General features: G+C 39.9%; 1 protein-coding gene across 1 annotated transcript in view; it reads left to right on the forward strand.

Moving 5' to 3' along the window:
- Positions 1–12,441, forward strand: part of csmd2 (CUB and Sushi multiple domains 2) — a 237,590-nt gene that overhangs the window by 156,870 nt on the left and 68,279 nt on the right. The window contains exons 29-33 of the mRNA XM_042012628.1: positions 552–690; positions 963–1,150; positions 4,369–4,563; positions 5,337–5,453; positions 7,058–7,171. Of these exons, the coding sequence (XP_041868562.1) occupies positions 552–690; positions 963–1,150; positions 4,369–4,563; positions 5,337–5,453; positions 7,058–7,171 (753 nt within the window). The remainder of the gene's footprint in view (positions 1–551; positions 691–962; positions 1,151–4,368; positions 4,564–5,336; positions 5,454–7,057; positions 7,172–12,441) is intronic.

A 12,441-nucleotide genomic window follows, 5' to 3' on the forward strand; every position in this document is an offset into this window, starting at 1 on the left:
TAACTTTTCCTCTGTCCTAAGTGATTGAGTGAGCATTTCTGGCTGTGAATCTGCAGAAACATTCCATTGTTCTGGTATTTCAGAAATGCATAGAAATGCTTCAGATCAGATTATTACAGTAATCGGATTACTCCCAGAGATTTTGATTGTCAAGTAAATGCACTCAGTGTTTTATGAAAATAGTTACAGAGAAAGTCTTTAATATTCAAGAAAAATAGGTGGTGTTACATAATTATCTGACAATGAACCAAATCGAATCTGATTTAATTAAAACTGAATCAAAATAGGCTGCTGTAAATCGAATCAAATTGATTCAGGAAATTAGTGACGAAACTCAGCCCTATTGGCCATGCTTGGACATTTCTTTGGTTTGTCATCCAACCCATTCCACAATTTCACTTCACAGCTTTCATTTTACTTTGCTGTAATTCTTTTACACTATTTAGCCCCTTAATTTATGTTTCACCCAAAAAATAGCTTTACATTTACATTAGTCTCTGTTGAAATTTTAGGCCATTACAGTGAATTTTATTGGATTTCTTTCTTCATAGCGCCATGTGGAGGGAACCTGACGGGTCCAAGTGGGCTGATTCTGTCTCCAGACTATCCTGAGCCTTACCCCCATGGAAGGGAGTGTGACTGGACTGTTAGTGTCACACAGGATTATGTCATCTCTCTCAGCTTCAACCAGTAAGCTTTAGCAGCATAAACAACATTGTGATAAATATTTTGACAATTCAAACTAAAAAGTTGGTGAAATCTTTTTTTTTTTTTTTTTTTTTTTGAAACATTTAGTTTTCAATGCTTTCTGTATTTTATCTTGTAGAATAAAAATAATCAACTTGCTATATTTCCGATTCTGTACCATATATGTGAGCATGCCAACTTGTAACTTTGTGCTCATCCAAGCAGTAAATAATCTGATTAAGTTTCAATGTGAACATTTGTAAATCTGCAATCAGGTTCAGCTTGGAGCCCAGCTATGACTTCTTGCACATCTATGATGGGCCGGACTCCCTCAGCCCTTTGTTGGGTAGTTTCTATGGCACAGATGTTCCAGATCGCATTGAGAGCAGCTCCAACACGCTCTTCTTGGCTTTCCGCAGCGATGCATCCCTCAGCAGCAACGGATTTGTGCTGCAGTACACAGGTACACACTTTTTGTTATTGTCTAATTGTACAAAACTGTGAGCCTAATGGAAACTTGGATCTCTTCTGTCTGTGTCAGAGTGAATTTTTAACATAATGTTTTTTCATCTCCAGCATCTTAAGGCTCTGAACAAAACGGTGAATTTTAAACAGGATGTTTTGCTTTATCCCTTGAACAATTCAAGTTATAAGATTGTGCATTGGGCATAGTGAGAGAGGATTTACCCTCTGCTGCTTAGCGACCTTGCAGAGTGTTTCTTTTTAACTTTCTCTTGTGTCTAGTCAAAAGCGAGTGAGATTAGTGGAGTGAAAATAGGCTCAGTGAAAGAACATAGGCTGTGCTGCAGCCTCCTGATCACCACCCTCCCATTTGAGCCACTATCTGCTTGGTTGTAGTTATTGACATGTATCTCATGTTGTAGCCCAGTAACACAAAGAATTATGAAAATTAAAGGCTGTCAGCATGCGCGCTTAAGCTCTTTTTGATCAGTGCAGCTACACAAAAGGCTTCTGATAGATTAGAGCAAATAGCATTTGCTGTCTCTTGTCGAAGCTTGGCTGACTGCAGCACATTGTTTGTAAGGCTCAAATTTATGTGCTCACGTGAAGCACTCTGTACTGCTCACATGGTGCACAGACATTCCTTGAATGAGGGCCAGTTAGTTTAAGGATAACACAACAAATCTGTGTCTTTGCTTTTTTTGTGTGCGTGTGTTCGTATTTTTGTTTCATCCCCATGGGGGATCACCTCAATGCTTGAATGTAAAACCTTCACCTAAGAAACTTACATATGCTGAAAAAGCTCCACTTCAAACAGGGCATCTTTGTTATGGGCTTTGCTTGAGGGAGCAGTGTTAAATCTTCCTAAATCTCCCAGTCTCAATTAGAGCTGTTAAAGGTATCAGACGTTTAACCAATTCCAGATCGACTCTGAGCTCTCTCTGCATTGGCTAGTGTTCAGATAGGATCTGATCTATATAAGCAATTGAGCTTGGGATTTTTCAGGATGCAAGTTGTTTGTTCAATATATTTGCAAACTGTCTATGAATGGAGGGAAACAGTATTTTAGTGAGACAGCGTTACAGAGCGTACCCCTTAAGTCATTTCCAGTAATATTCATTGCAGTGTGTGATATAGTACGGTCAATCTGGTAGAGCAGATGGACCCAGTGTGCGGCTCAGAAAAACTCCTTCACCCCACTTCCAATTCTCCACACTAATGAACCATAACCAAATAATACATAAATTACCTCCTCAGTTTCAGACAAACAACATGGCACAGAGGCGTGTTCGGCTGCGAGTTTGGCTCTGTTTGGTGAGAAAGCAGCGAGCTGACGACTTGGCCCTGCCACTATTTGGTCAGCCGTCGCTGAAAATTGCATTGTGAAATATTCCTGAGGTACCATCAGCCTCTTTACCAAGCAGTCTTTATGTTTTTCTTTTCCATGTGTCCATGTTTCACTAAGCTCTCCTGGGAAATACATGGGCTAAAATCTTTGCTGTTGCCAGAGCCACATTTGAATAACACACACAGACACATGCAAGGAAAACTTGCACATACTTTATATGTGCTCTCATGATCACATCTGTCTAATCCAATACCTTCACTGAGTCCAAGACTAATTTTTATTTCACATCACATTGGATAATCTCCTTAAAGTGCTTTTCAGATGATCCAACAGATGATGCCTCTTCACCTTTTTTTTTTTCCCCTCCACACCTGCAAATGTCTTGAGGCAAGGTTGGTTTAATCAACCCCGATTACTTCACTACTGACCTTCTCCAGCACATATCCAGGGCCAGTTGCTGTCCATACTGAACGCCTGCTGCATCTATCACACCTCCACTATCTCTTTTCAGGTGTGACGCTTTATTTGGGAAATGGCTAACAATTCAGGTCTAAATCAGGCCATCATCTAGAACAGGTACCCTGAAGGACAGAGGGACAGACAGGCACATGCCTGTCGTCAGCTCAAGCTTTAAATGGCAGCCGCCCATCTTGAAAGGCTTTCAAAGCAGTATATCTCCGTCCTTGATAAAATCTAAAAGTCTTGTAAAAAGGTAGAGAAGATGTTCGCTTAATGTACATACTAAAATAGGTTAGTCATAGTGAGAATCTAATGATTAGATGGGAAATCTGGAAACTAATTCTCTTCATTTAGATGGTAACATAGAAAGTTGCACAGCTTCATAAAGAGAAGCTCGGTAATTCTCTTTAATCAGGCACTAAGTGTAATGCATAAAAGCTCTGTGTACTTTCTGTGGTGTTAATCTGCTAGGTGAAACATTATACAAAGGCTTTTATAAATATCATTTGCTCTTTAATGTCATCGCAATCAACCTTTACAGTAAGATTCGTAAGCTGTGCAAACACTCCTCTAATGCTTCCTATTAAAAGTTTGCTTTCAGTTAATTAATGGTGACTTCTCAGACTCTTGCACAGATTTTTGGTCAGACTGAAATGTAAGTAGAAATTTTCCTGACAAGGGAAAGCATTGGACTCACCTTTCCCTTGCTTGTCAAGCTATCAAATATTAAAGATCACTCTAGCAACAGAGTGCAGTTTGTTAAGGACTTAACTAAATAGCTTTGGGCATTTTTCCTATGTTTGTTTTAGCTGTAATGGTGTGAAGTGTGCCAAATTGACAGGCTTTCTCTCACATGCACATTTTCCACTTAGATGGTAAATTGAGCGAGACATCTTTCTTACAACCTCAGGGCTGGTGATTGATATGTGGTTAAATGCAAAGTGTGTTGGAGTGATGTTTGGCAGGGTACACGTGTGTATGTTAGACAAAGAAAGCTTGCGTATGTGCATTGTCTTCTCAAGTTGACTGCTCAGTGAGGTGTCGTTTGAGAGGCGTTTGTGTACAGTCAGCAGACCTTGGGCCAGAGCCATGCCACTTTCAATCAGCTGCCTGTCCGTCTCCGCCGCCATACATACCGGTAGCTAAAGATGAGAGGCCACCGTCAAGAGCTGGAGAGGAAAGTGGCAGTCACTGAGGTATATTCACTGAAACAGGAAAGCACTGAGTTGCTAGATACAGGAGAAAAGGAAAACAGCCATAAAGGAAAGAAGTGAGAAATCTAAGTGTATCAGTAGGCAGAAAATATTTACTGTGCTGGCATCTTCGCTGCAGCTTGGTGCAAAAATCCTTTCAGTGAATACCACATGCTCCCTTCTGTCACTGATTTTCCACTGTGTTACCTCTCTCTGCAGAGAACCCTAGGGAGTCTTGCTTCGAACCTGGTCTGGTGCACAATGGGACACGGTTGGGCACCGATCTCAAGCTGGGCTCCACTGTCACCTACCACTGCGACAGTGGCTACACGCTGGAAGGAGACCCAACACTCACTTGCATCATGGGTGGAGATGGCAAGCCGAGCTGGAACAAACCCAAACCCATCTGCATTGGTAAACACTGACATCTGGAGTTGATTGTTAGGAGCACAAACCACATCAGTGCTTATAGATCTGTCATATGTAAACATTCATATATGATCATGTCACTTTTCCAAAGAGCAATTTCCTGCAGATGTATGTGTAGAGCTGTGTGGGTTTTATTAAGATGTGAGAGTAAAGCTTTAATTTAATCTGCAGTTTGGAAAGAGCTGCTTATTTAGCATATCTTCCTCTCACACTCGCAACACCACCAGCGTCACTCTGTTCACGACTGTTCTCTGATTATTCCCATGACACAACTAACACATGCTGTGCATAAACCCCTGGAAAGCTGGTAAAAAAAATTAAATTCCTGACAGCACAGAATCTGGCCCTGACAGTGTGTGTGTGTGTGTGTCAGGTGGAAGACATATCTATTGTTCACACAAGCAAAACAAAAAAAATATAAATCTTATACATGTATTCAGCAGTTTCACAAGAAAACAAGCTCACACTATATTTTCAGTGGCTTAAACCAGGAGAGCAGACTCTAGCCTCATCTCATCTAAGCTAACCCAGATGGACACTTGGAAAACATGGCAATTTCACTGTGGCAACCACCAGGGACATCTTCCATTCAAAGCCCAATCAGACAAGAAAAGTAATTTAGGAGTGACGGAACAGAGGTGATAGAAAAGAAGGAGGAGGAGGAGAAAAGGAATCTTCCACTGTTGACTTCAGACCTTCCTTTTGTGTCTGCACTGTCCTGCTTATGGTGTTTCCTCATGTCTCTTCCCTCTCTGCAGCTCCATGCGGTGGACAGTACTCCGGTTTAGAGGGAGTGGTTTTGTCTCCTGGTTACCCTGGCAACTACAGCAGTTCTCGAACCTGTTTGTACACTGTAGTTGTACCCAAGGATTATGGTAAGTCAAGGAGAAGCACTTTGTAATTGAACTCTTTCTTTTTTCCCAACAAAGTTTTAATAGTGCATCTTTTCATTGTGCGTAAGTGGATTGTAGTTTATTTGTTTAAAATGTAATCATTCTGCAATCTAAAGGTGCTCTTATTAGGTTCAAATGCTCAAGTGGTTCACTAAATTGCACAAGATTTTCTCAGTGATAAATGCAACGAAGAAAAAAAATGAGAAATAGGTTTTTTATTCCCTTATCTGATTATTTTACACTGAATCGAAAAAAAAAGATGTAGAAAATGTGTGGAGATATGTGCATGTTTTTTTAGGCAGGAGAAAATAAGTTGATGTTACACTGCAAAAAGCATTTTAGCTTTTTTTTTCCATTTGCAATCAAAGTGCTACAAAATAGTAAAGTCACGCCATGACTGTAGTTGAAGATTTTAATTACCATGATATAGATTATGTCTGTCAGAATCAAACACTCAGACACAGACAAAAATAATTAGTGTCTGGAAGATTTCCTGGAGTTTCACTCCTTTTTTTGGCATTTCTGTCTTAAAGGTCACAGTTTGCTTCCAATATGTCATCTCTTATAACAGGAGCATCAAATTATTTCAGAAAGGGAAACAGTGCAGAAGCATATTGGATCCACTGTGTGAATTCAAGATGCTTAACTTACAATCCCCAAATTTCTCTCAGCATCACTTTCTGTAGCAGACTGTCTTTCTTGTCTTTTATCTCCTGCTTCTTTATCTTCCCACTGACTCTTTAATGAGTTATAAGCATTGTGCCTGTCTCGAAGAAACCTCCCGTCATGGAGAAATTACATCAACATTTGCTGCCTGTATCTGACTTTGGGGTGCTTCACCCCAGTCTTTTGAATATTTAGATGGTGATGCCCAATCAGAGGTCCAGTGCTGTTCCAAAATAGCACCCATCCCTCTTGAACCTTGTCAGCAGCATATTTTTCTCAGTGAAATTAAGGCTGAAAAAGTGACATAATTAACATCCACATTTGCATTTTCCTGGATAATGACAGTGAAGCCCATGGCCACTCACTTTGCCAATCCGAGCTTCTCCACCATTTTTGCAACTTCTCATTAGGCTGATGCACCAATACTAATGATGAGCTACCTCCACCTCTGTCTTGTCTCCATCACTGTCGTCATCCTTCTCTTTAACCTGAAACAGTTTCCACAAGTAAACTAGACAGAGATTGACTGTCAAAAGGCTTACGACTGTTCAAGGAATGGCAGTTTAAAGGCTGGGTTGAAAGGATGAAGGCTCTATAGTGGAGATTTAGCTGCACATTGTATGACAGATTGGCTGTCATTGCAAAGCCTTTTATCCACTGACAGGCCATCAAGCCCAGACAGGATCCCTGATCTTCAGTGTAATATTAGTTTTTGGTTGTATTGTCATAACTGGCAGCATTACCCACCATTTCTTTAAACAGGACAATTTTATTTAAATTGGTGTTGATAATATATATGTTTTAATGTGATACCACAGAGCATGGAGAAGGGAAAAGCTTTTAGTGTGATTACTGCAGGCGGTAATCTTGGCTAATTTTAGTCTTATCTGATGTCAATTTTCTGTCCCTCTCTTTTCCAGTGGTTTTCAGTCAGTTTGCCTTCTTCCAGACAGCACTCAACGACATTGTGGAGGTTTATGACGGGGCAACACAACACTCCCGTGTTCTTAGCTCGCTATCCGGAGCACACACAGGTAATTGAATCCACATGATCTCAGTACAGTTATCAATATACACAGATTTATGCTTTAAAATGCTATTAGGGTGTTTGGCATCTTTCTTTTGTTTGACCAACTGCATTTGTGTAATTGGAATACCACACGGATTTATGCTGGCCTCTGCTAGCAGGTTGTTACACTTACAGCTGAGGTTATGATGCTGAAATCTCCACAGGAGACACTCTAAGGTTAAAAAGAGAAATAAATTGGCAGAAGCAATTGGCTAATTTCTGGTATTTTGCAGCCTTAACTCAAATGGTGAAAGGTGGGAAAAGAAACGTATTAACTTCCCTCTAACTCTGGTAACATATAAGCAAAGATGATTTAGACTCTTTGATCGGGGCTGTTCCTTTGGACATGACAGGGGACTTAAATAAAATAGCGTCTTAGGTGTATCACTTTTATCAGGATCCTATTAAGCTCTGAGACGATATGCTGACACAGGCTGAGCTTCAGGTGGGCTCCAGTGAGCTGTAACACAATTCAGTTCTGACACAAATCTTAGGGACAACATATCAGCTGGCTCAAGAAGACTTGCATGTAAACATACACCCAGATTGGTACTACAAAATCATATATGTCCAGGCACAGATAAGCACATGTAGTTGTCCATTTTTGACCTGCTAACTTATCAAACCAATGAAACTGTTGGATAAAGTCTTGAATTACCAAAGTGACATTACAGTACAATGTACCAAGGATTATAGAATGACAGCAAAATTGTACTTAATTCCTTTGATTTTATGTGTTCCTGTAATAATTAAACATTTTCTGATCTCATGAGAAATATTTGTTCAAAAGCCAATATTTTAACTCGCTGCCACAGAATGCCAAAAAACTTATTTAGCTTACAGGAGTACAAAAACGTACGAGTCACTGGAAGTTGGCTGTTCTTTAATTTAATAAAAGCAGTATACTCCCTTTCATACTTTCAGTGTGAACAAACACAATATGAAGTGGTTTGAATGTGATATGTTGCATATTGATATGTAATCTAATTGATCTGATCACAAGCACATAGCTCCAAGTTAGAGGTTTAGCATTTCTGGAGGCGTTGAGGATGCATTTAGATCAGAGCTCTGACCACATTCAGAGTTGGTCCAGTACAGTGTAGTAATGTAACCACAAACAGGCGACACATTCACAGAAAACTTCCTGCTCCACACTTGCTTTTTCTGTATTGACATCTGCCAAATCAGGCATGAGCACCGTGCCAAATCCCCACAATGAAGTAGGAATGCATGGTGTGCATTACCAACCATATGAATGTAGTAAGGTGTGTTTTTATTTTTGGTGGTATAGATTACATATTTTAGTTTTGTTTATATCTCTGCCCAAAAAACTGTTGTAGAATAAAAATATTTAAATCTGTTTTAAAACAGATACAAAAGTGTGTAATTGTTGCCATTCTCCCATTAATTCTCCCCTAACGTCACATTATTTTAACCAACGTAACTACTGGTAACTGAAATCTTTCTAAACACTAATAACTGTGACTTAAATTAGTCTGAAACACATTGTGTGAATAAATGATATCAGTGAAAAGTTTAACATTCTGCTGAAGTAGCCGGATGTAGTTTTACATTCAGCAAAAAAAAAAAAAGAAATCTGGTTAGATCTGGACCATACCAGATCTGGACCATTTGCAACCATGTGGAGGCAGAAATCTGAAATATGTGATTTGTGTGGACTGCTTTTGGTTATGAAGGTGCTGTTGTTAGTACGTTAGTTTTGCTTTTGTTTAGAAAGCAAAGCTAAAGAAACTGTTGTATAATGAAAACTGTCTAATGCAACTGTTTTTTTTTTACCGGTGTATCATGCTATGCGTCCATTTTGTGTTATGAAATTCGCTGCTGTTGGCTGGAGTTAAGGGCCCCCGTACGGTATAAAACAGCTTTCAGAGAATCATTGGTAAATCTGTATTTGTGTGTATTTAGAGCAGAGAATTAATGGTCTTATAAGAAGCATATGAGGGCACATTTATACCAGGTATAAACCGACACACTTGGACCTGCCTGCCTGCTTGTGATGGGATTACCCAAGGTGCACGACACAGTCAGGTATAAACAGCTTCTTTGTGTTTATAACTGTGACTTAAATGAAGACAGATACAGACAATGAAAACTCACCTTGATGCAGGAATTAACGGTTATTTATGAGAATGGAGATCAGAAAGGTTAACGGTTCCAGGGTGAAGAGGTGATAATTTGTGTTGAATTATGGTTTTGATGGATTTGATAAATGCCACAGCTGTGACGGCAGGCTACAGATGAAATGGATTCAGTTGGACAGGTTCAACATGTGAAGACACGCTAAGTGAGAAGGTGTGCTAGTTTAGGGCAGCTCTCCATCTCAGCCTGCCGTAGCCCTGTGGCTTGACAAAGCAAAATGATTACTTTGGTTTGTGTCCAGGGCAACCTCAGAAAATCCAGTTTACAGCTCAATAAACAGGATGCTATATTAACTGAGGACTCAAGGCGGCAGGTTCACAGAGTTATCTACCCAGGCATAACAGAGCTGAGCTGACATAGTTTGGCAAGAAAAAAGAGACAAATAGACCTTACTGTTCACCTGAACTGCAAAACTACCATGAATTAGCCATAACATAAAATTGTGGACCTTCATCTACTGTAACGGTGTGGTAAAGCTTAGAAATGAACAAACATATATATTTGTAAGCTTACAAATAAAAAAAATCACCCATGCTGTTTATATTTAAAAATGCTATTCAGTGCAATTAAGAAAATAAGTTTTTCAGGGAATGGTGGGTTTGATTTTATTTATCAGGCAAGGTAAATCACAGAAGTCAAAACAAGGTTGTTTACTATAATAATGCTAACCTTGAGAAGTGTGTTGACTGTTCTCAAAGCGTTCAGCAGCATGTTTTGTTTTTTTTTTGTTTGTTTTTTTTGTTTTTGTTTTTTATTAATCCCATGTCTGGTGAGGCAAAGCACTCTTTGAGAAGAAAGGGCAATGATTGGTTATTACTGGTGACAAATAGAATGAAAGGGACAAGGGAGAGAAGAATAAATGAACAGTAAAAGGTGGGAATTAGAAAAGGTGATAGCATGTAGGCAGCTTGGACAAAAGCACTAAAAGAATCAAGGAGACTTATCTAAATGCAAATTTTCAGACTCATTTGAAAAAAAAGCCAGTTGTCACCCTCATGGTCATCTAGGACTGGGGACTGAGGAGTCTATTAATGTTTGACCACTTAGCCTGTGTGCGTTTGCTACTTTTTCTTTCTCTGCTAGCATGCTGCTGAATGCATTCAGAGTATTTATTCATAGAAAGTAAAATCCACTATCTGCAGTTCCCTTCGGGCTAACCCTTTAAACCTGTTGGAGTTGTCATTTAGCAACTGAAGGATTACTTTCTGACATTATTCCCCATGACAGCTGTATCTGAATTAGTTCACACAAACAACCACCACTGAATTTCAATCGCTGTCTTCACCTAAAGTCATAGTGCCCCTTCCAAGTCTTTCATTTGCCTTGGTAGAAGATCATATTAAGGGCAAACTGGTTTGGAGTTGGAAAGTGGCCAGGGGGTTGATAAGTTACATGCTGACACATGTTTGGTCTATCTGGGTGAATACCTGCCCTGCACTACAAATTATGAAACACTGTCACCATGACAGCACATAGGAAGGTCTTCCTCTAATAAACCACCCAGCACGCCTCAGGAATCCTACAGAGAAACTCGAGCAATCAAGGCGATGACACACGCAAAACCATCGGTGCTGTCTCGGGACACTGCATTTAAATGTGCAGAAATGGGCCTACAACAATGTGAGCAAAACCTACACGCACAGTATAGACTCATCAGCGCACACACAGATGTTGCCTCTGGGGTTAAGCACGTCTGCCTCCCACTAGAGTGTGACAGCAAGCAGACACAGAGTAATGAGATTCACTGCAGAGAGCCAGTCAGCACCTCATTGAGAGAAAGACAGAGAGGCAGAGACAGAGACGCTCACACTTTGTATCATGTTTTACGTCAGTCAACAAATTTTCCACCACAGTAGATCTAACATTCGGGTTTTGTTGTGTGTAATTACTCTATGTGCTGATGTAGATGGCTGGAGATCGTAGCAGTAATTTCACTGATACCATATCTTCCAATAGTATGTTTTATATATTGTCAGAAATCTCTAGCTCAGGCATAGAAAAATGTTCTTTCAAGAACACTGTGGTAGTGTCCAATCCCATAATGTTTTGAGCCATGTATGGTGATAAAGTATTCACCTTAACATTTGACCTATTTTATGGCATTACAACCTGTAATTGTAATGTTTGTTTAGGGCTCTAATGGGTCACATGATCTCAGTACATACAAATTTGATGTAGAACGGCTCGAAATCTGCAGCATCAACAAACTCTGAATAGTCCACGGAGCACCATTAAATCCAGAAAATAGAAAGAATGTGCCACCACAACAAATCTCCTAAGAAATTATATCTCACCTAAAATTACAGACCAACTAACAAAGGAGGCTAAAAGCAAACATGAAAGAGGAAAAAGACAGATATGCAGATGGACAGACAGTTTTGTCCGTCTTCTGCGTTTTCTGTTTTCAGGGAGCTTAGCTATCTGTTGCTTGATGCAGAAGATGGAGCAATACCACCAGAAATCATGGTGGCAGCGCTGAGAAGAATAGCTGACGAGCAACAAACGAAAGAAACAAACCAGAGAAGAAGTAAAAGGGATCAAAAAGAATGTAGACGAGCACAACAACTGAGAAAAATTGCTCAAAATTTTGAAGACAGACTATATGCGAATGTTTGGGGCATCCTGGGCGGTTGGAAACAACAAAACCGTTTCTGGAACTGATGTTGACCTCTGAACTTAGCACTGCCCACTAGTGGAGGAATTGACCTAACCATGGAAATGCAAAACACACATTGAAGTATGAGGACGGCGAGGCATGTCATTTAAAAATGGATGTTGCTATTTACGTACGTAAAGTAGCATAAATGGGCCTTAGTGGCAGGCCCTATCACTACAGTGTATGACAAATCATCCAGGACGCTTCACAAAGCCCCTTCACATTGTTCTGTGGTTAAAAGGTCATCAAACTGAAGCCCAGTGTCTCAAAACCTTTAAATTTAGATTTTGACAAATGCACAGTTCATAAGTTTGGTCGGGTGACCCTCAGATCTTACCTGTACAGTACACTATGATCTTTACATTAGCAGGTGCTTGATTATGGGAAGCCTTACCCAGCAGGTGAAAAACTACTTTGAG

The sequence above is a fragment of the Melanotaenia boesemani genome, chromosome 17 (genome assembly GCF_017639745.1).
Source record: "Melanotaenia boesemani isolate fMelBoe1 chromosome 17, fMelBoe1.pri, whole genome shotgun sequence".
In the NCBI taxonomy this organism is placed as follows: domain Eukaryota; kingdom Metazoa; phylum Chordata; class Actinopteri; order Atheriniformes; family Melanotaeniidae; genus Melanotaenia; species Melanotaenia boesemani.